The sequence below is a fragment of the Malania oleifera genome, chromosome 8 (genome assembly GCF_029873635.1).
Source record: "Malania oleifera isolate guangnan ecotype guangnan chromosome 8, ASM2987363v1, whole genome shotgun sequence".
Lineage (NCBI taxonomy): Eukaryota > Viridiplantae > Streptophyta > Magnoliopsida > Santalales > Ximeniaceae > Malania > Malania oleifera.
The window spans coordinates 9,226,906-9,247,902 of NC_080424.1; the positions used below are offsets into that span (position 1 = coordinate 9,226,906).

A 20,997-nucleotide genomic window follows, 5' to 3' on the forward strand; every position below is an offset into this window, starting at 1 on the left:
ATCTAGCCTTATGGTTAGGAAAAAAAATTTTGACTTTTATTTTGTCTTCTTACAGCACCTATTCATTGTAGTTAGATCATGTTCTTTAGCATTGATCAAGGAAAAGCAAAAAAATTTGAACTTAACACAAGAAGCTTTGATATATGCACAAAAAATGGATGGTTAAAGCCTAAAGGTCACCATTGTGTCATATGCTAAGAGAGTTGTGGAGATATTTGGAGAAAGAATGCTCCTCTTGAGATTGTCATCTAATTTTCTGTGATATTTCGAACGCTGAAAATACATTTCATGATTCTAACTCCTAAATTTATTCTTGTGGGGAACAATGAGCTGGCTCATTATGTGCCAAAATGCGCATGCCAAAGATCGTGTGAGGCTCATGAGTCTTCCTTGACAGCAAGTCATAGCCCTAAGACCAAAGGTAATGAACTACAATTGTGGTACATGATTGCATCCTGGCTGGTCTTCAATCCACTGGTCAATTTAAAAATAAAAAAGAAAAAGAAATGGCCCCAATTGCATCCTGGCTGGTTTTCTATCCACTGGCCAATTTAACATACACAACAAAGCTTTGATCAAATTTTATACGGAAGAGATTCTTTGATGCCTCAATTGTAATATCTTTCTGCAAAAAAAAAATTTAATTTCCAACTTCACACTAGCGCTGAAACCAAGAAGGAAAAGAAACACCATGCATTAAATGAAAGTATTCTGTACATTAAAAAACTCAAAAAAAAATCCTAGACAACCAATTGTACATGTGAAAAGCCTGCTCTAACCCCAACAGTAAGCACAAAAACTGTTTAAGGCAAAATTCCACGCCTAAGATTTTGTAAGAAGGTACTGCATCAGTTGGCTCAATACAAACACAGCATATATGCTGTGAACACTTGTGCAAGCATCTAATTACACTGATCATGGAAAAACTGCAGAGGTATTGATTGAGGGCAGTACTTCTTTGCCACGGTTTTGTACTGATGCAAAAAGAAAAGCATCAGTAGGCTCTGATTTATCAAGTGGTACAGATTTAAGCAAAATCAAAATAATTACAAGAGAGAGATGTCTTACCTTATGCTGACTGTATTTCTCTCTAATTGCAGGTAAACTAGAACCATGGTTGTTACAGTATAGGCGATGTAGTGCGTTAACGCAGTCGCACAAATCTGAGGGCTGGTAGAGTGTGTAATGCACCAAGGAAGAATTCTGCAAGAGTGCAGAAACAGGACTGAGAATTACATATTTGTGGCAAAAAAAATGTATCTTTCTAATATGTTTAAAGCACGCACCCAAGGCTTCTTAGATGGGAGGAGTATAAATTTGGCCAAGAAAGTGGCAGAAGCAGCAATTAGAGATGGGGCATAACAAAGCATGCTATACTCTAGGAGTGATAACTCTGCAATATAATTGGCCAAACATTCCAACTGCAGTGATGGAACCTGGAAAAAGGGAAAATAAGAACACCACAGAGAATCGAGGTTTCAGAATCTGGTTGACAGTAGATACCTCAGCAACAAGGCATTTTAAAGGTAATTGATAACACATAAAATGGCATTACAAATGGCACTAACCACCACTTGGGTCTTCATTATAGTACTATTCACTATTACAGTCATTTTGAAATATATGATATTTCTTTGAACTCCAGTGTAAATAAAATTAGAAACACCCCGGAGTTGAGCTACCTCCCAAAAAAATTAAAATCCTTTGTTTTTCCTCTTTTAGAGTGATGGATTTTAAAAGAAATTATATTAGCATCCCTTCCAAGTAAATAAAATTTTACATCATGCCCCTGCCCAAAACACTAAAGCTAAGTTCTGCCACTGGAAATATAGCTGTTAAAAAAAAACTAACTGCAATGACAAGAAAATAATGTTTCGTGGAACCCTATACATAGTAGCAGAGGAAAAAAACACGCAAAAATACTGGAAACACAAGACAGATACCTCATTAATGCCTTGAGCAGCTCGAACAAATCGCCTAGATATGCCAGTGAACTAAAGTCAACACCTTGAACAACATAAAAAAACTGCTGTCGAGATATTTAATAAGAATATAAAAGTTTTAAACCTGGCCAATTACCTCAAAAAGCATCTGACTGTTGGAGTTGTCATTTCAAACTTCAAATAATTCAACACTGCAGATTCCATTTGCAAAACCTGCGAAAACAAAATTGTTCAATGTTTGCACAGTTTGAAAAATATAGAAAGATTTAAAAGAAGAATCCAAACCTCCTCCTTCACATATGTATTATCCGTAATGTAACAGAATTCTTCAACCTGGGGTGCACAAATCTCCTCATATTTTCTGGCAATGTTATCATTTTTGAGTTCTTATTATACTCCAAAGTAAACATTTAAAGAGGTGGGGCGGAGGGGGGGGGGGGAGGGGAGGAGAGGGAGAGAAAGTGAACAAGCAAGGGAGGTATTGGTTCTCACGAAGCAATCAACATGCAGGCAACGCCAAGCAATTGAAGCTGTTTCCGGTTCATTGCGTTGCCAGAAAGGTAACGATCTATGTAGTTTACAGTCAAATATAATGTGTCAGGTAGAAGCCTGTACTCTTCAGCTACCTGCAGTACAAATTGGAAATTAACATCACAAGTTGGAAGAAAAATATAAAGGCATTCTTATGGAGGTTAGAAGATTATATAACAATATTGCCAAACAGGACACTTATAATCTATGAAGTAGTGTTATAAAATAAAAATATTACTGGGTGTCTGGGTGATGATTTCGAATATACTTGGAATGCGTTGTGAAAAAATCCTTCCTGAAAATATTGTAGTTATACTGCAATTTACCTCTACAAGCCAATCAATCAATATAGCACGCATGCTAGCATTAATGTCAATTTGAACTCTCTCCATGAAGTCAGATGAGGGCCTTTTCCGTATCTGAAAATTCAAGGGTATGAATGAATTGCAAGAAACATAAAGAGAGACAAAATTGAAAAACTAAGAAAATGTCTATTACAATAATTAACTTTGCATGTTGAACCATCCAGAACTTGTCTCCCATTTCAGCAATTGTAGTGTTTGTATATGGGAGCTCATATTTCATGCAAAACTAATAAAAGTAAAGAGACTCCTCCAACTGATCTACCATCCAGTGAACCTTCAACAAGGTTCCTAGAACCAGGCTGTTGTCAGCTTAGTGCTTCACCGAAATACCATTTCTCTAGTAAGCAAACCACCGTCTACTAGACTTTTATCTAGGCATTTTTTCATCACAGAACATATTGTACAATATGGGAAAATAGGCCCAAAATTTTTCATCTTAAGGTAAAAATATCTGTTATGATAACATCAATGAAGTGTCCAAGAAGGTAAAGTAACATTAACAGTATTCAATGACATATAATTTTCTGAAGGACTGAACAGACTTCAAATATATACTCACTAAATAAATTCAACTTTTTAAGTGCGCAAGTACATGTAAATCACAGAAAGCTCCATAATTTTTTTGTAGCAAGGGAACTCAATACCAATGGCATACTTAATCTGTTCAGCCAGGAAATAATTATAACTAAAGAAGATTTTATTGAGAAAATAGATTTATGCAGTTGCAAAGTTAAAGTCATTGAGTATCTAACTATTTTGGTTTAGTGTTTTCATTTCAAATCATAATAATTGAAATTACTTTAGACATAATATAATGAAATATATCAACCCCACAGAACCAGAATGACTGGCAAGAAAATTATGTTTCACTTGAATAAGCAAAAATAAGCTAACTGCATATGCGATTTTCATCCTGTTATGACTTAGAACCTACTTAAATACATTCACCTGTAATGTATGTGTCAGCTAGACTTGCCTATAAAATTGCTAGCAAATTTCAAATAAAGCTGATATCACATTCCATGCACCACGAAAATGACTATTCTGGAAAGTTTGCCTGTTTAAAAGCACTATGTGAATGATGTGTGTAATAGATGGCATCTACATAAGTATAAACAAAATGCTGAACCTCAGAGGCACGCAGGTGCTTGTAGATGTCACTGGCAATGGTTGCACACTCCTGGGGGTCTACAAAATTATTGTCAATTTTAACAATTTTGTCAAGTGTTTCCATCCCCTGAAGTATATCTCTCTTGCTACCCCCTGAGATCACGAAAACAAGAACTAAGCTTTGCAGTAATGAAGTTCAGCAAGGAAATGTATTATGGCCCAACATTTTTATGGCAAACTATTAACTGAAAATGTGAAAATGTGAAAATGTCATTAAACTCCTCTTCAGCTTATTCAAAAAAAAAAAAAGGAAACAAATAATAGATATAAATGAATTGGATATATGAAGTTTCAATTTTTTGAGGCAGGGAAGACCTGCTACTTCTGCTTGCTCAGATATGTAGAGACTATTTGATGCCTTCCTCTCAATAGAATTAACTGCTGAAGCATCATCATTATCTATATACTCAAATTCTGGACTTCTCAAAGACTCGCAAGTAGACATAGTCTCATCCAAAGAAATTGAACCATCGGATTGAATTGGAGAAGTATCCAATTTGCTGCAAACATCATGGGCAGTATCCACGTTTTGAGCAGGGAGGGCTAATACAGCAGCTGCAGCTTGATCAGTCTTCAGGAAAGAAGTATCCTTGCAAGAAGCACCACGGGTTGGCTTCACATTCAAAGATGGAAGAAGAGTCTTCTCTGAGAGGCTTTTATCGTTAATGCAAGTAGATGACCCTTTCTTCAATTTGACAATTTTTGCAGCACATGGCACCTTCAGAGTTGGAAATTTCAAAACTAAGTGAAAGATTAAAATGCAGAATATCCTAGTGATTATCCCAGGTTAGAATCATATCATTCCAATTAGTTTTTCATGTTGTTCTGAAGGGAAAAAAACTATATTTCTGAATGCATTCCATTAGTTTTTCATGTTCTTTTGAAGGAAAAAACTATATTTTTGAATGCATACATTAGTCAATGGAACTATAAATGTGGTTATCTCTAACCCCGAAGAAGATAGATAAAGATGCAAATATAGAAACACATACACATAGCATATCCTGAATTCCTGCAGATCTTATGCATCTATCAAATATAATAATTTTGGAGATGGAAATAAACTTATAAAACTGCAAAAGTGTTGATGAATATATCTTCTTTTTTTTTGTCGAGATAATACTCGGTAAATGTAAAAGACAGATTTCTGAGTATTGTTCAGTGAGAACTAGAAAAATTATAAAATTTTATTAGTGTATACATATACAAGCCTTGTTTTCCTATTATCAAAATAACAATAACAATTTAAAAGCCAGTAACAATTGAACCTCACACTGCTGATCTTGAATAATCTTCTGTAGATTGATTCTTAATCTCTAACTCTTACATGGCCAATCTCCATGCAGGTTTTAATTTTTAAACTGGGACTTTGGATATAGCTGAAAAGCTTCTTGGTGTTTCTTCATGTGATCTTGAGAACCATAACAAATGAAAGAAAGTTGGCATAAGAAATTTGTGCTTAACAGATGACCTTTTAATGTTTGCCCATGGTGTTATTTCTTCAGCTACCAGCATTAAGAATGCTCTGGGTTCAAACCCAGCTAAGTTCGAATTTTTTAGTTCCCATATTACTCTCTCCACAAAGCAATATATGATTCAAATATGGGAATTTCTGCATGCTCACTCCAGTAAAGCACCTTGGCAACCAATTTGTTTAGAAAGAGTACACAACGCCGATTGCGACCTTCTTGTTGATAGAATTTCTGCATATGGATGCATAGATATATGCCTTTTATGCTGGTAGATTGCAGTTGATTGAGTGAGTGTTGCAGAATTCATGGTTGCTGTTGCTCAGCTCTTGTCCTCCCTGAAGATGTGTGGTGGACCTTGAACAAAAGCTCAAAGCTTTTCTTATGGAGAGCAAATGATTGGAATACATCTAGTTGCAAACAAAATTGGTCCAATGTTTCCAAACCTTGTACTTAAAGAGGGCTTTATTAGCAACGGAGGAGCCCATGAGTGGAATTGATACACATGGGTGAACACCAACTTGACCCAAAAGCTTAAGTCTATTGGGTCTTAGGCCCAATCATGTATATAAGCACCCATCATCCACTCAAATTTTCCAATATGGGACAAACTCACAAGTGGAATTCTCAACAATCTCCCCCTCACTTGTGAGTTCCAACTACTCCCCCTTGAACGGAAACCGTCTCCCTTATGGGAATAAATCCAATTCCCCAACAGTTGCGCAAGTGAGCCTTACCACCAGTGCCTTACGTGCATCGGATTGCATTCCGCGTGCCTCTGAACCAATCCTACCTCTCACGTCTTGATCCTATTCAGATCCATCCCCAACCTAGACAATCTTTATTGGCCTCAATCACACACTTGGTCTTCCAACTTATAACGCGTCAAGAGAATTAGCTTCACATCTCAACTTTTTACGATATCACTCACCCAAAGTTACGAACCGTCGGCTTTGATACCACTTGTTAGTACCGAAGGAGCCCATGAGTGGGCTTGATACACATGGGTGAACACCAACTTGACCTAAAAGTTTAAGCCTATTGGGTCTTGGGTCCAACCATGTATATAAGCACTCATCATCCACTCAAATTTTCAATGTGGGACAAACTTACAAGTGGAATTCTCAACAAGCTTGGTTTGCTAGTTTATGAACTCAACAAAACCTCTGTTTTCAGAATAATTTGGAAATCTGTTCATTTAAATCCTTTCCATTGGTGATATGGATCCTAGTAAAAAGCTTACAGGTAAAAGCTTTTGGTCTCTTAAAGTTCCTCAAAACTGTACATGGACTAGGAAAAATATTCTAAATGCTGGGGATGAGATTTATCCATGTATTAAAAGCCGGTTTGAAAATGGAAAATCTACTTCATTATTTATTTTTTATAACTGGCACTCTGCTAGTCCACTAAATTCTTCATATGGTTCTAGAATTTTTCATGATTTTGGGCAATCCTAGAAATGCCGAAGCTGCAGAAATTATGACAAGTGTGCTTGGGTCTGGCTGAGGATATCTTCTTGTAAAAATTGAATAAAAGATTCATCGGGATTATCTTCCAACTCAGTCTGTAGCAGAACCTAGCTCTACTGGTTCTTATTACTTTCAGCTGGTCTGCTTGGAATCATTTGAGGAAGAACCCAGAGGTTACTTGGGCTTCTTCAATTTGTCTTTTTGTTGCCTGCAAAGCATTCTTTAATATGTTGGCTAGTTCTTCTGAGAAGAATTTCCACCCTAGATAAGCTGAAGAAGTGGGAGAAAATAGAGAATTCAAAATCTTGTGTAAGGCTGAAAATGAGACTCAGGGTCGCTTGTTCTTTAGCTGCCCATTTTCATTTAAAATTTATTACAAAATCTCTTGGAAAATTTACAGTTCAAAGGCCTTCAGATGTTAGGGTTTCTGAGCTTCAGAAGGTACCTTCTCTGGGAGCTCGCGATTCTGCATTATTTGCTTTCTGCAGAGAATGCAGAGAATTGGGGAAGCTAGAAATGCAAGGCTCTGTTAAGGGATTCTTCTTGAGATAGCTGATGTAAAGGCTCAAAAACTTTTAAAATTTATGTTGTTATAAGGTTTGTAATCTTCTTTGTAAGGTCTATAGTCCGTAGTCCCATCTTTTTGGCTGTTTGTAATTTCTGATGTTTGTAATCTTCCCTATTGCTTAATATATTCCTCAACTTGCCTTCTTTGAAAAAAAAAAAAAAACACTATCTTATGGAATGAAAAAGAAAATAAAAAAAAAAAACTAATAAATCTTAGATAAATTTACCTACATATGAGTATTACTCACAGATGTTGTGTTTCAAGTCCCTCTCTGCCCAATCCCCAACCCCAAGAAACTTTAGAATATATATATATATATTGAAAAAAAGAAAAAAAGCTACATTGAGGGCTGGTTACCTAGACATTATAACATTGTTAAACTTCTGCAATCGTGAAAATCAGTTTAATTCACTCACTAATTCAGTAACTAGGTGTGCTCACTTCACCCGCAGGGCGCAGCGCCGCATGTCCCCATAATTGAACACTCACAATATCTTGACAGTTTATCCGCTCAAAACAATCTCAATAATCTTCAAAAATATAAAACGAGCATTCATAATATATTCAAGAAAGGGAAAAGGCATAATAATCGTTCACCAATTACCCAAAACATAAAACCTATAAAATACAAAATCTAAATGAAAAAGACCACAGATAGTAATCTAGTTCAACAGAATCACTTCCAAAAGGGACAATACCCAAAACAAACAACAATTAAGCATCAAACAAAATTATTTCCGGTCTGAGTTATTGTCGTTAAAATAGGAAAGGGAAGCATGTGAGTACAGTTAAAGACTCACTATGGCGGCGGATGCAACACCAGATGTCCGCACTGCAATCTTGGGGCCATTCTTTTGGTTCGTTAGATTACTCAGAGCGGGTCGTTTCTTCGCCAGCGGCGGTATCGTCGCCGTAACCTTCTTGCCGGCATTCTCTGAAGCAGAAGGCCTCCTCAGCGTCGATGATGCTGAGAGGGATGACTGGCGATTGCGATTCGGCGGCATTTCCAGAGCGATTATGGATAGAGAAGACCCCAAACCTCAATTGCCCTGCAAGAAAGTGGAAATCGAATTTTGTAGTTTCTTTAGTGATCGAAAATCACGGAGACAAGTAAAAGCATTCTGGATGAATATAGTAAATGGATCAAACCTCCTCAATGGCGAATCTTCTTGAAGGAATCAGGGTTTAGTGGTTGTCTCCAATTCAGAGATTTTGAAAGATTTGCAGGGTTTTACAGAGAGAGAGAGAGAGAGAGAAGCGTATCGTTTAATTTTCATTTTTATTAATGTTATTTATTACTGGGGGGTTAGGAGCGGGGAATAAGATATTTGAATTGCAGAGATCCTGACCGTTGCTTCTGCATGGAGCGATATTGAGCATCGGATCGGCTCAGAAATTGTTGGCCGCGTGGTGGGGACAGGAGCTGCGCGGCGGGCCTTTTCTCTGTAACGAAACTATCGTCACAGGCGGCCACGAAGACATTCAATGACGGCGACCAATGACATCTCACGGAAAGACGTCAATGGCTGACCTTTTTCGTTTGTTCGCAACTTTAACTGGTCAGTGAGCATTTTAAGTGACGGGGCAGTGTTGTTAGTTATTTGTGTTTGAATTCGAATTCGAAGGCTCCGTTCTGCTCCACGAGTGTCGAATCTGTCTAAGACAAGCGGGGGTCCCACACCATCCAAATTTCGGTAACTTGAACCCTCAGAATGGAAGGCAGCCTTTGTTAACTTAATCATCGCATTTTTTTTTATTTTAAAATTTTTATTTCTTTATTTATTTGCGCGGCTCGTATATCATTAAACTATTTAGATATTTTTATTTTATTATTTTCTTGGGCAAATATGTGGGGAAAACATGGTAGGTTGATGGGGATCAACATGCTTTAACTATCTCTTTTGTTGATATGGTAACACGTGAACGACATCCCGATGTCTACTATTACTCATAATTATTTTGTAAGTACATATGAAACTACTTGAAAATCATCTGTCTTTTGAAGGAAAACTTTTGAAAACTTTATTACTTGTAGATGCATTCTTGAAGATGATATTTTATGTTAGACTTTATATTTTGCATGGTCACTTTAATTTGGATTTGGATATTTTATTTCAAGATTTTATGGACTCGTAGATTGAAAATTTGAAGACTTAAATATTTATTCTTGAAAACTATTAGGTGCATGAAAACCCAAGTGAAGATGTTAAAGTAAGATCAAGCCCAAAAACCTATGTGGCCCACACGATTTGTGAGCCCCACACAATTTTATGCTTCATAGGCCACACCGTTTTGGCCTCTCTTTTGGCACGTGTTTAAATTTGAATTGTAATAGCACATGACAACTAACTTTGAGTTGTGTGTTTATGAGTTGGATTTCCTTATTTTTTAGTAAGTATTAATTGTGTTAGGTTGTCTTTTGTGTGAAAGTTATTGAAAGTATTTAATGTTTTGTCTCCTAGACTCCTATGTTTGTGTGAGACTTATAAGAGTGTTTAATGATTTGTCCATCATGCTAGTCTTTATAAGATTTCCTCATTGTAAGAACACAAATTAGTCTATTGTTGAATATTGAATAAAAACTTCATTATTGAAGCTTGAAGCTTGAAACTTTGTCCAATCTTGTGATTTTGTAGTGTGAGGATACACCGTTCTCTCCGGAGATCAAGTGATGAGAGACCACTCTATCTAACATCACCATCACCCTCTCCTCCCTCTCTCACCCATACGGCCTCCCCCTTTAAGCACCCACATGACCTCCTCTATCTACACATCCATACCTGCTTTTTTTTTTAGATATCACTCCGGGTGTCCACGTCCGTTTAACGGTCCGCGACTAATCCCGCGCCCCGTGCCAGCCTGCCCCCAGCCCACAGAGAGGGTAAATTTCAGGAGCCCACCGTAGGAATCGAACCCGGGAGGGGAGAAAGCCCTAACCTCGTGAAAGGCACTCCCAAGGTCCGCCCTGCCAACTGAGCCACGCCCTGGGGGCTCCATACCTACTTTTTATCTTTATGTTTCAAAGCTTGATTGAAGGACTTCCGGCGTGGTCTAAGCTCATGTTGAACAAGGTCAAATCATCCAACGAATCTCTTAAGTAAACTATTTACTTTTCTTGAATCTTTGCTAGATTGTGTGAGTCATTGCTTGAAGCCTAGAATCCCATATTAGAGGAGCCCACTTGAATTCTTAAATTTCAATATTGTCACTTGCTAATATCAATCATAAGAATATTAAGTTGTTAATTTAGAACTTGTATTTTTGAATTTTGAAAATAAAATCTTTTCGAATGAAACTTGATTCCTTAATAAAGGACCACTTGGGACTTGATTTCTGGACAAAATCATACATTTTTTTCAAAAATATTACAACATGTGAATTATCGCATAATTTATGATGTTCGTGTTTGGTTGATTGTGTTGGTGAGTGCCCAGTCCTACATCACCTCTTTGGGCAATTCCAAAGTCAGTATAAAATCCTTTTAACTCTCTCTCCTGATACCTAGGTTTTGAAGATGAACTCTCTAACTTGGTATCTGAGCTAGGCCTTGGCTGTTTGACTCCTCCGTGGGTTGGACTCATCCTCGCCTCATTTCTCCCCATAGGCTCAAGGGGGAGTGTTGGTGATCGTCCAGTCCCACATCGCCTATGTGGGCAGTTTCAAGCCAATATATGATCCTCTTAGCTCTCTCTCCTTGATACCTACTTTTTGAGGATAAGTTATCTAACTGATTGAATTCTTGAATCAAAGTGTTCACGTGTATGTGTTTGCTTAAGGGTTGATCGTAGGACTTGGCTGACCACACCTATCCTACATCATAGGTTACATTATGCTAATGTCACTCTAACTAGTGCCTAGTGCACCTCATTGTACCAAGTGTCATCCATCTGAGGTGACATGCAGCCCACCAACTTTTTTAAGGCGGGACATGACTCAAGGCTACCACATAGATAAGTGATGTCATCATGATGTCACTCAACATAGGGACAATGCAATTTTGTCACGTGTCAATAGTGACATATGGCACTATATGGACATTTTTTTTATGAGGGGTCGGTTACTTACCCCCTTTTATTATTATTATTTTTATTTTTTTCCTTTTTCCCTTTCTTCTCTCTCTCTCTCTCTCTCTCTCTCTCTCTCTCCATCTCACTATCTCTCCCCCTCCCTTTGGCTGAGAACCCTAAGGGTTCTCCACACCTCCTTCTGCAACACCCCCACCATTGTCACCTCTTTGACTAGCCACATCACTACTGGCAAGATCCTTCTCTAGGTAAGCTCTCCCTTTCTTCTTTCTTTTTTTTTTTTTTAATTTTTTTTTCTTCTTTTCTTTTCTTTTACTTTATTTCTAGAATCTAACCCTTCTTTTCCTTTGTGTGATGTTTGCCCAACCAAACGGATGCTCTCTTTCCTCTCCAGCAGGATCCACCATGGATTGGTCTCACGCACGTGTGACTCTCTCTCTCTCTCTCTCTCTCTCTCTCTCTCTCTCTCTCTCTCTCTCTCTCTCTCTCTCACACACACACACACACACATTTTCTTTTCTTTTCTTCTTGTTTTCTTGGCTATCAAACATCAAACCCCCTCCTCTCATTTTCCCAGCCTCCAAACAATCCCACCCCACTTCTTCTCTTATTTTCTTTCTTGCCAAACAATTTTGGAGCTTTGGTTGGATTCAGGTCATGGGTTAATTTGGTTAATAAATCTAGGCACAGGTTTGGCTAGGCCTAGGTTCGGGTCATAGGTTGACACGAATATTACAAAATGGGTTAGGGTCTCAGGTTGACTCAATTTAAAGTAGGTCTAGGGCTTGAATTGACCAGATTTAAAATGGGTTCAAATCTCAAGTTGACTAAAAAAAAAAAAAAAAGGTTTGGGTCTCGGGTTGCCTAGTGTTTAAAAATGGGTTCAAGTTGCGAGTTGACCCAGTTTGAGACTCGAATCTTGGGTCTGGGATGAACTAATACAATCCAAATCCTAAAGTGAACCTAGATTAAAAAAAGCTTCCCAATGTTGTTACACACATAAGATCATGATTTTGTTAACAATTAGGTATGGAGGGTTTGCAATTTTCAATTCTACGTTTTTATAGTGAACATGTTCATATATTACCCAATATATATATACACAAGACCCCTCCCCCCCAAAAAAAATAATCTAGCCAAATTTAAATATGCTAGAATAAGTAGAAATTAAAAGGAAATATGAGAGATTTAAGGGATTCATGTCTTCAGGCCTTTAACTCCTTCGTCTTAATTTAGGTCCTTCCACCAGTTGAACACCACACAGCTCAAGTCTCCTTATTCTTGTCTTCTACTATATGCCTCTTTTCTTTTCAGTTCTCACTCTCAGCTCTCTAACTCCCCATCTTCCTTTGAATTCTCAACCCTCTCAGCTCACTAGGATGGCTCCTCACTCTTGTTGCCTCTAGTAACTCTCTAGTTCCCACCACTCCTTTTTACAACCCAAAATGGAAAGGGAAATTCCATGAATTTAGGAAATTCCTTCCTTGATTTCCTAATTTTTCAATTGATAGCCTACCATTTTCTGGGGGGGTTACTTGGGCAGCTAATTTGCTTCAAATTTTTGTTGTAGGTAGCATAGGTGTGGTGCTAAGGCTGTTGTGGGATGAAAAGTTGAAGAACCTCCGGTGGACTTTGTTGACCCTATGGGTCATACCCTGTTTTCATTATGACAAATACTCAGGTATTTAATGTCTTCCGAGTTGATGTGCAGGTTTACATTGACTATATCATATGCTGGCACTCGGAGACCCAAAGGAAAAGAAGACCCTATATGTTTTTAAGTGTTGTAATTTTTATTCATTTGGGTTTGTAATAAGTATTTATTCAAAGGTCTGTAATAATCATTGCATAGCAAGCATGTAGGGATAAGTAAGCTCAAAAAGACCTTAGAAAGGCCCTTAGGTTCCCACACTGAAGGGCATAAAGCCCTAACATAGTTCTCATATTATCATGGAAAATTTTAAAGCAAAGAAAAGGACCTTAGGTTAAAATATAAAGGCATTCGGGGGACCGAACCTGGCAGTTCAAATTGCCTCGGTTGACCGAACCATGGATGGGTCAAAAGTTGACTTGAGTTTGGAAAATTAAACCAAAATGAATGTATCTTCCACAGGTGACCGAACCTATGTCAGGACCTTTCCCACCAACTCAAGCGCCCTAACCTTCACGTGTAAAATACCCTCGGGCGACCGAAGGTTGTTGTTCGGGCTACCGAATTATGTGCAAACGACCAAACCTTGAACGATTGGAAAATCACCTAGTTCAGCCAACCAAACCTTCACTCAGGCACCTAAACTTTGAAAATCACATTTTTTCGTTGAGTCTGTTCTAGCGACCGAACCTCAGGTCAGCCACCCGAAACTCTCGGGTTGGAAAATTTTTAACCAAGGTAATTTGGGGTAGAAAGGGGGTTAATTTCTTAAACATAATTAAAATAAATTTTAAAATTACCCTTGAGTCCCCAACGGTCATAATTTGTCCCTTCTCTATATATATGTTTTCATTTGTACAAATTATGAGTGATTAGCAAATAGGATTAATCCAAAACTCTCTCAAATTTCCAAATCCTATTTTGTTCATACTAATTTTATATACTCTCATACACCTATTTCTTTGATCATCTAAGCTTTGTGAGAGTGCCTTGAGTGTTTATACTCCACTTCATTTTGCTTAATACTCTCATTTGTTTTGTTTGTTGATTGATTTTGATATTAAGAGTTAAGCATAAGTTTTCCCACTGATTTAATCTAATAAATCTTGTGTGGGGAAAACTTTGAGGCTTGTGGGTTTTTGCATCAATATTGCAAGATACCTTACCCTATAATTTTTGTGTGTGCAAAATCATTTTACAAGCTAGGATTCAAACATCTCTTGTGCCTAGTAAATTAAGAAAATATTTTTTTTTAGGCTGTTTGAATAACCTTACTAGCATCTTTGAAACCCTAGGTTGATATTGAGATATTCTATGTTGTGTTTCAAAGAAAAAAAACTAGTTTATACACTCTTGTGCTTATTTGAGAATACACATTATATTGAGTGTTGATAGCACACATACACATCATTGAGCTTATAATTCCTATATTGTTGATGTGCATTGATTATACTGTGCGTATTATGGTACATACCTGCTTAGTGTAAGAAGCATTTCCATGTACATAAATTTTTATATTTGTTTTAGTCCAAGCGTGGGCCTGAAGAAGGAGACTAGCCCTATCAAATAGTCCCAGATTGGCTTAGACCCAGTTAGGAAAGTTAGGTGCACCATCCTAGTAAGGTGTAGGTTGAGATCAACCCTGTAAATTGACCTGGTTCTAACTAGTACCATTCCACCCGTTAAGTGAGCATTACTGGAATCTTTGGGCTTGCGAACTAGAGGCGAGGACGTAGGCTTAATTAGCCGAACCCCGATAACATATCATGTGTACACTTTACATTTCCGCAATTTTCATTCCTGCACATGTATGTTATTTTTTGAATGTTGCATATGATTTAATTTTCGCATTTTACAATTATCTGCGTATTTGGGTTTATGTATATATAGGCAGACCCTAGGTTGTGAAATACTGTTGTTGGATTAGTTAAACTTAAGACAATTTTAAATACCCAATTCGCCCCCCTCTTGGGAATACACCAAGGTCAACACTTGGTATCAGAGTCTCGTGGCATTGACTTAAACGTTTTTGCTAAAAGATTGAGATGACTCACATTAGTGTGTTCCCATTCATTGAGGGACGATCACTTTTCAGTCTTTCAGTGTTTTGTGGTGTTGATTACACCGTCTAGAAATTTAGAATGAGTATATTTATAAAAGCAAGGGACTGGAAGGCTTGGGAAGTAATTGCTAAAGGAAGTGGTGCTAACATTTTTGAACATGATTTCAACTTAATTAATTCAAATGTCATGCATATGCTATACAGTTTTTTAGATTCTAACATCTTTCTTGAGATCATGGCATGCATAAGTGCACAGGAAATATAGGATGAACTTGAAAGAAAATATGGAGAATCCCGGGAGAATGAAACCACCACTCAGGAAGTGGAAAATGATAAGGTAACTGTTGTATCAAACGTTGAGGTATAGGATCCTATCTCAGCCTTTATAGATGATTCAATTGTTGAATTATGTGATATGTCATATGCTGAATTATCTATTGAATATAATGACAGTTCTGTTGATAATGCATGTGATTATTCATATGAAAAATGTTGTGATATATTTTATGATGAATCATCTTTTGCTTCTGATGATATTACTGCATGCAATGATTCATTTGTTAATGATTAAAATAATTATTGTAATGAATCATGTGCTAAATTATATGATGAAAACATGCCCATATATAGAAAACTAGAAAAGGCTTCATCTAAACTATATAAGCTTCTAGGCAGAATATCTAAACAGAAAATATTTTTGAAAAATGAAAATAGAAGGTTGGCAAAACAAGTAAAAGATCTAAGAAAATATCATGCCACCTTAGAGAAGAAGAAGATTGTGAAAGTGTTGAAAATCATCTTCTTAAAAAGAAAAACTGAATACTATTCTGAAATGATTTTCAAACCCTCTTGTGAAAAGAATAACAATGATAAACCCTTGGAAGTTAAAAAGAAAAATATTTTCATAAAAGGTTCATGTTCTGTTTATCAAACCCAATGCCATGCCTCATCAAGTAAAAACAGAATAAATAAGTATATCCCTTCATGAAAATCCAAAGTCTGCTTATTTCGAAAAATGGCATATTCAATCTACTTGTTCATCTAGAAGTGCTAGAGGCTTAGATAAGGAGATGGTGTGGGTAGTTATGAAAGCAACTCTTGTAGGATCTAAAGTGAAATGGATCTAAATTAACATTACATAAATATTTTTAATCTTCCTTAGTTCCTAGGTTTAAGGGGTAGTGATGACTGTAGGTTTGGGAAGTGGTTGTTGCTTAAAATGAAAATCTTAGTATACGCACTCTCTAAACACTATCTTGTTATACTAAGAATCTTTATCCATTTCCAAATGGACATGGCATCTATGCCTAGTATTTAATTCAAAATGCTTAACCCATGCTAACATGCAAATCACAAGTTTAAGCATACTTTTGTCCATTGCACAGAATTGAGTTTCATGGAATTTGCCTTGCCTTATATCATTTTACCCTAAACTCATCAATAAAAATTGAGTCATTACTCTAGGTATAAGCACCATTGATAATAAATTCCATATCTATCTAGTGTTAATAAAAAGTCCTCCTCCTTGTAATCAAAATCAGAAGCATCCACTAAGGGATTGCTTCCTTTGAGTTCAAAATAAAAATACTCTAATTTTGGTTATTCTTTACCAACCACGATCACATAAGGTAAAGTTTTTTCCTATCACTTGATGTGTATCCTTGCTCTTGATTGTGATCATATCTAAAGGATACTTCCATTCTCCAAAAAGCATCGTTCTTCAAATACCTATATACTCCTAAATGATCTTTATCTAAATAGCTAGGACTTACCTTCCAGCCTACTCATACTATACAATATCTTGTTTCACCTAAATACTCTTCTAAGCTTAATGATAACCTTATTATCCAAGAGTATTTATTCTCTACAGCTCAAACAAAGCTCTCAAGTTTTAAAATTAAATCATTTAGAGCTTCATATCTTTTGAGTGTGTTGAATGGCTAAATTGGTTGCCTAGGTCCTAATCTTGATGAATGTGTGTATCTCAAAGTGATCTATGCACATGTATTTATAATTCAAAGTCATTCGAACTTGTGCCTCTCACTCATTAGGATTCTCAAAGAAAAGAGGCAATGTAGGTTAAGTTCATTTTCATTGTGACTTTTTGGTCCTCTAAGCCTAAGTATGATATGCCAAGACTAAATCACGAAAAATCTAAAACACTTGGCTAAGTAATTAGATAATGAAAAATGTATAAAATGGTTTAGCACATAACTCAGGGGGAGCATTTATCTTCTATGGCTATAAATTGAAATGCTCTCTTGATCCAATATCATACTATATGCTTATATGCCTTTATGGGAACTAAATTGCACATTGCCATCTATAGCATACTGATTAGTTAAATATTTTTTATAGATAGCATATTTTCCTTGAACTGTTGATTGTACTACCTGATTGCATGCTTGTGTTGAAAGTCTCCTACATGGCAGATGCAGTTGATGAGAATTACATGCTGGTAATGGATATAGGTTCTTATGTGCCTTGAACTGAACTATAAATTGCTCATTTGAATCTATTAAGTACAGGTTTTATGGAAAAAAGTCCAATTTACAGACAGTATGCTGTCGAAATTTTGGTAGATTTTTCCCAAAATAAAATCTTATACAAAGATGACTATAATAAAATGAAAGTTAAAATATTTTTGAAAGGATGAGTGAAAATCAATTGAATAATTAAATTTAATCCTTGCATAATCATCGAGAATATTTAGATGAGCTAAACTCCATCCCTAGAGAAAGAGCATAAAGAACTCATATGCATCATGCTTTGATTTTTGAATATTGAGGCTCTTCTGATATCCTTGAACATTATATCTTGCGCTTGAAGCTTTATGATTTGATATAAAATGTTCTTGGGTCATGAACTATATAGCGTACCTTAATATCCATTTCTGATGCATTTGTTGCCTATAGGGATGACCATACTAATCAGAATATTATTGATAAATCTCTAGTATGGTTGGTTTAAAAGTTTTGGTTTGATGGCTTATACTACTAGGAATAATTAAATACTTCTTTATCTAGTACAAGCAGTTTATTGCATCTAAATTAGGATTCCAAAAGACAGAAGGAGCATCTAAACATTAATCCTATTATGTTATGCTCTTCAATATGTTTAGCTTAGATCTTAAATGAATTCTGTGTGGCATGTGCTTGAATAAAATGATTATATTGAAAATCTAATGTTGAAATATGTAGTTTTGCCACAATCATCCGTTTTTGCCATATGATCTTGTTTTTATCTTTGAATATATTTTTAAGTTTCATATGGTTTTATTCTTTTGGTCATGAGATGTTTTGTACTTAAATATTCACTAGAAAAATTCTACTTGCTTGTGCCTTATTTTAAAAGATCTCTTTTCAGCAAGCAACCCTCAGTACCTTTTTGCAAATATCATAAGGGGAATATATATTTATTATATACATATATATATTTTTTTAAAATTGCATAACTGGTTCGGTGACTTCATATGAAAATGCATGCGAACTTATTAGACTGTTTTTATGATCAAACCAACTATTTGCTATCATATGTCGTGTGCTTTAAACTCAAATATTCCACGGGTCTTATGATATGTTTCAATTGCAATGGTTTGTATATATTTATGGTTTAACCTTGTTTTCATGTCATTTAAATCATTTAAATGACCAGTTTTATTATTTGTCTTCTTAATTGTTGAGATTATCTTTGTCATTCATTTTGCATTGTATGGCTATTCTATATCTTGAATGATTGAAAGTTATATCTCTATTTTATGTCTTGATCATACTGGATTGATTGAGTTGCTTATCATGGAAAAATTGTATTCTTATACTTAATGAGGTTGTTGGAATACATATTGCTTTTGGGAAATGTTCTATTTTCAAACGGCATGCTACCGAAATTTTTAAAAAAAAGATTTCCCAAAACCATCTTTGTATTTGAATTACAATTTTCTTCTTATTTGCCTATATATACTTAAATGGTTTATCTAAGCATCCTTTTTGTTGTTGCCAAAAGAGGGAGAAGTAAGCAAGTATTTGTCATTATCAAAAATGGGGAGATTGTTAACCCTACGGGTCATACTCTGTTTTGATTATGACAAATACTCAGATATTTAATCTCTACCGAGTTGATGTGCAGGTTTACATTGACTATGTCATATGCTGGTACTCAGAGATCCGAAGGAAAATGAAGACCCTATATGCTTTTAAGTGTTGTAATTTTTATTCATTTGGGTCTGTAATAAGTGTTTATCCAAAGGTCTGTAATAATCATTGCATAGCATGCATATAGGGATAAGTAAGCTCAAAAAGACCTTAGAAAGGCCCTTAGGTTTCCACACTTAAGTGCACAAAGCCTTAACATAGTTCTCATATTATTAGGAAAAATTTGAAAGCAAAGAAAAGGACCTTAGGTTAAAATATAAAGGCATTCGGGCGACTGAATCTGGCAGTTCAAATTGCCTCGGTCGACCGAACCGTGGATGGGACAAAAGTTTACCTAAGTTCGACAAACCGAACCAAAGTGAATGTATCTTCTACGGGTGACCGAACCTGTGTTAGGACCTTTCCCACCAACTCAGGCACCCTAACCTTCACATGTAAAATACCCTCAGGTGATTGAAGGTTATTGTTCGGGCTACCGAAATTATGCACAAGCGACCGAACCTTGAACGACTAGAAAATCACCTGGTTCAGCCAACCGAACCTTGATTCGAGCACCCGAACTTTGAAAATCACCTTTTATCATTGAGTGTATTCGGGTGACCGAACCTCAGGTTAGCCACCCGAAACTCTCGAGTTGGCAAATTTTTAATCGAGGTAATTTGGGATAAAAAGGGGGTTAATTTCTTAAACATAATTAATACAAATTTTAAAATTACCCTTGAGTCCCCAATGTTCATAATTTGCCCATTCTCTATATATATGCTTTCATTTGCACAAATTAGGGGTGATTAGCAAATAGGATTAAGCCAAAAACTCTCTTAAATTTCCAAATCATATTTTGTTCATACTAATCTCATACACTCTCATACACCTATTTCTTTGATCATCCAAGTTGTGTGAAAGTGCCTTAAGTGTTTATACTCCACTTCATTTTACTTAATACTTTCATTTGTTTTGTTTGTTGATTGATTTTGATATTGAGAGTTAATTATAAGTTTTCCCACTGATTTAATTTAATAAATCTTATGTGGGGAAAACTTTGAGGCTTGTAGGTTTTTGCATCAACATTGCAAGATACCTTAGCCTATAAGTTTTGTGTGTGCAAAATCATTTTTACAAGCTAGGATTCAAACATCTCTTGTGTCTAGTAAATTAAGATTATTTTTTTTTAGGCTGTTTGAATAACCTTGCTAGCATCTTTAAAACCCTAGGTTGATATTGAGATATTCTATATTGTGTTTCAAAGAAAAAGACTAGTTAACACACTCTTGTTCTTATTTGAGAATAGACACTATACTGAGTGTTGATAGCACACATACACATCACTGAGCTTACAATTCCTATATTATCGACGTGCATTGATTATACTGTGCGTATTGTGGTACATACCTGCTTAGTGTAAGAAGCAATTTTGTGTACGTAAATTTTTATATTTGTTGTATTCCAGGCGTGGGCCTGAAGAGGGAAACTAGCCCTGTGGAATAGTCCCGGATTGGCTTAGACCCGACTAGGAGAAAACTAAGTGCACCATTCTCGTAACGTGTAGGTTGAGGTTAGTCGCTTGAATTGACTTGGTTGTAAACGGTGCTGCTT

The 20,997-nt window shown here is 36.1% G+C and overlaps 1 protein-coding gene across 2 annotated transcripts; it reads right to left on the bottom strand.

The window, feature by feature from the left end:
- Positions 1-678: 678 nt before the first annotated feature.
- Positions 679-8,787, bottom strand: LOC131161762 (cyclin-A1-4-like). Of its 2 annotated transcripts, XM_058117720.1 has the most exons (12): positions 8,665-8,787; positions 8,316-8,564; positions 4,325-4,727; positions 3,969-4,102; positions 2,801-2,893; positions 2,436-2,569; positions 2,229-2,304; positions 2,080-2,156; positions 1,944-1,977; positions 1,287-1,436; positions 1,069-1,203; positions 679-974 (listed from the first exon to the last, which is right to left on the bottom strand). In XM_058117720.1, the coding sequence occupies exons 2-12, from the start codon at positions 8,517-8,519 to the stop codon at positions 903-905; spliced, it is 1,512 nt and encodes a 503-aa protein (XP_057973703.1). In that variant the 5' UTR covers positions 8,520-8,564; positions 8,665-8,787; the 3' UTR covers positions 679-902. The 2 variants fall into 2 exon arrangements, with proteins under 2 accessions (XP_057973703.1, XP_057973702.1); XM_058117719.1 differs by having other exon boundaries at positions 679-1,203.
- Positions 8,788-20,997: the final 12,210 nt, after the last annotated feature.

What these genes read in the sequence shown, in the direction of transcription:
- LOC131161762 (XM_058117719.1), bottom strand. Translation starts at nt 8,519, where the DNA reads ATGCCGCCGAATCGCAATCGCCAGTCATCCCTCTCAGCATCATCGACG. An exon ending in TGAGCAAGCAGAAGTAGCAG is followed by an intron (nt 4,103 to 4,324) that starts GTCTTCCCTGCC and finishes TCGTGATCTCAG; the next exon opens with GGGGTAGCAAGAGAGATATA. An exon ending in AGCACCTGCGTGCCTCTGAG is followed by an intron (nt 2,894 to 3,968) that starts GTTCAGCATTTT and finishes TTGAATTTTCAG; the next exon opens with ATACGGAAAAGGCCCTCATC.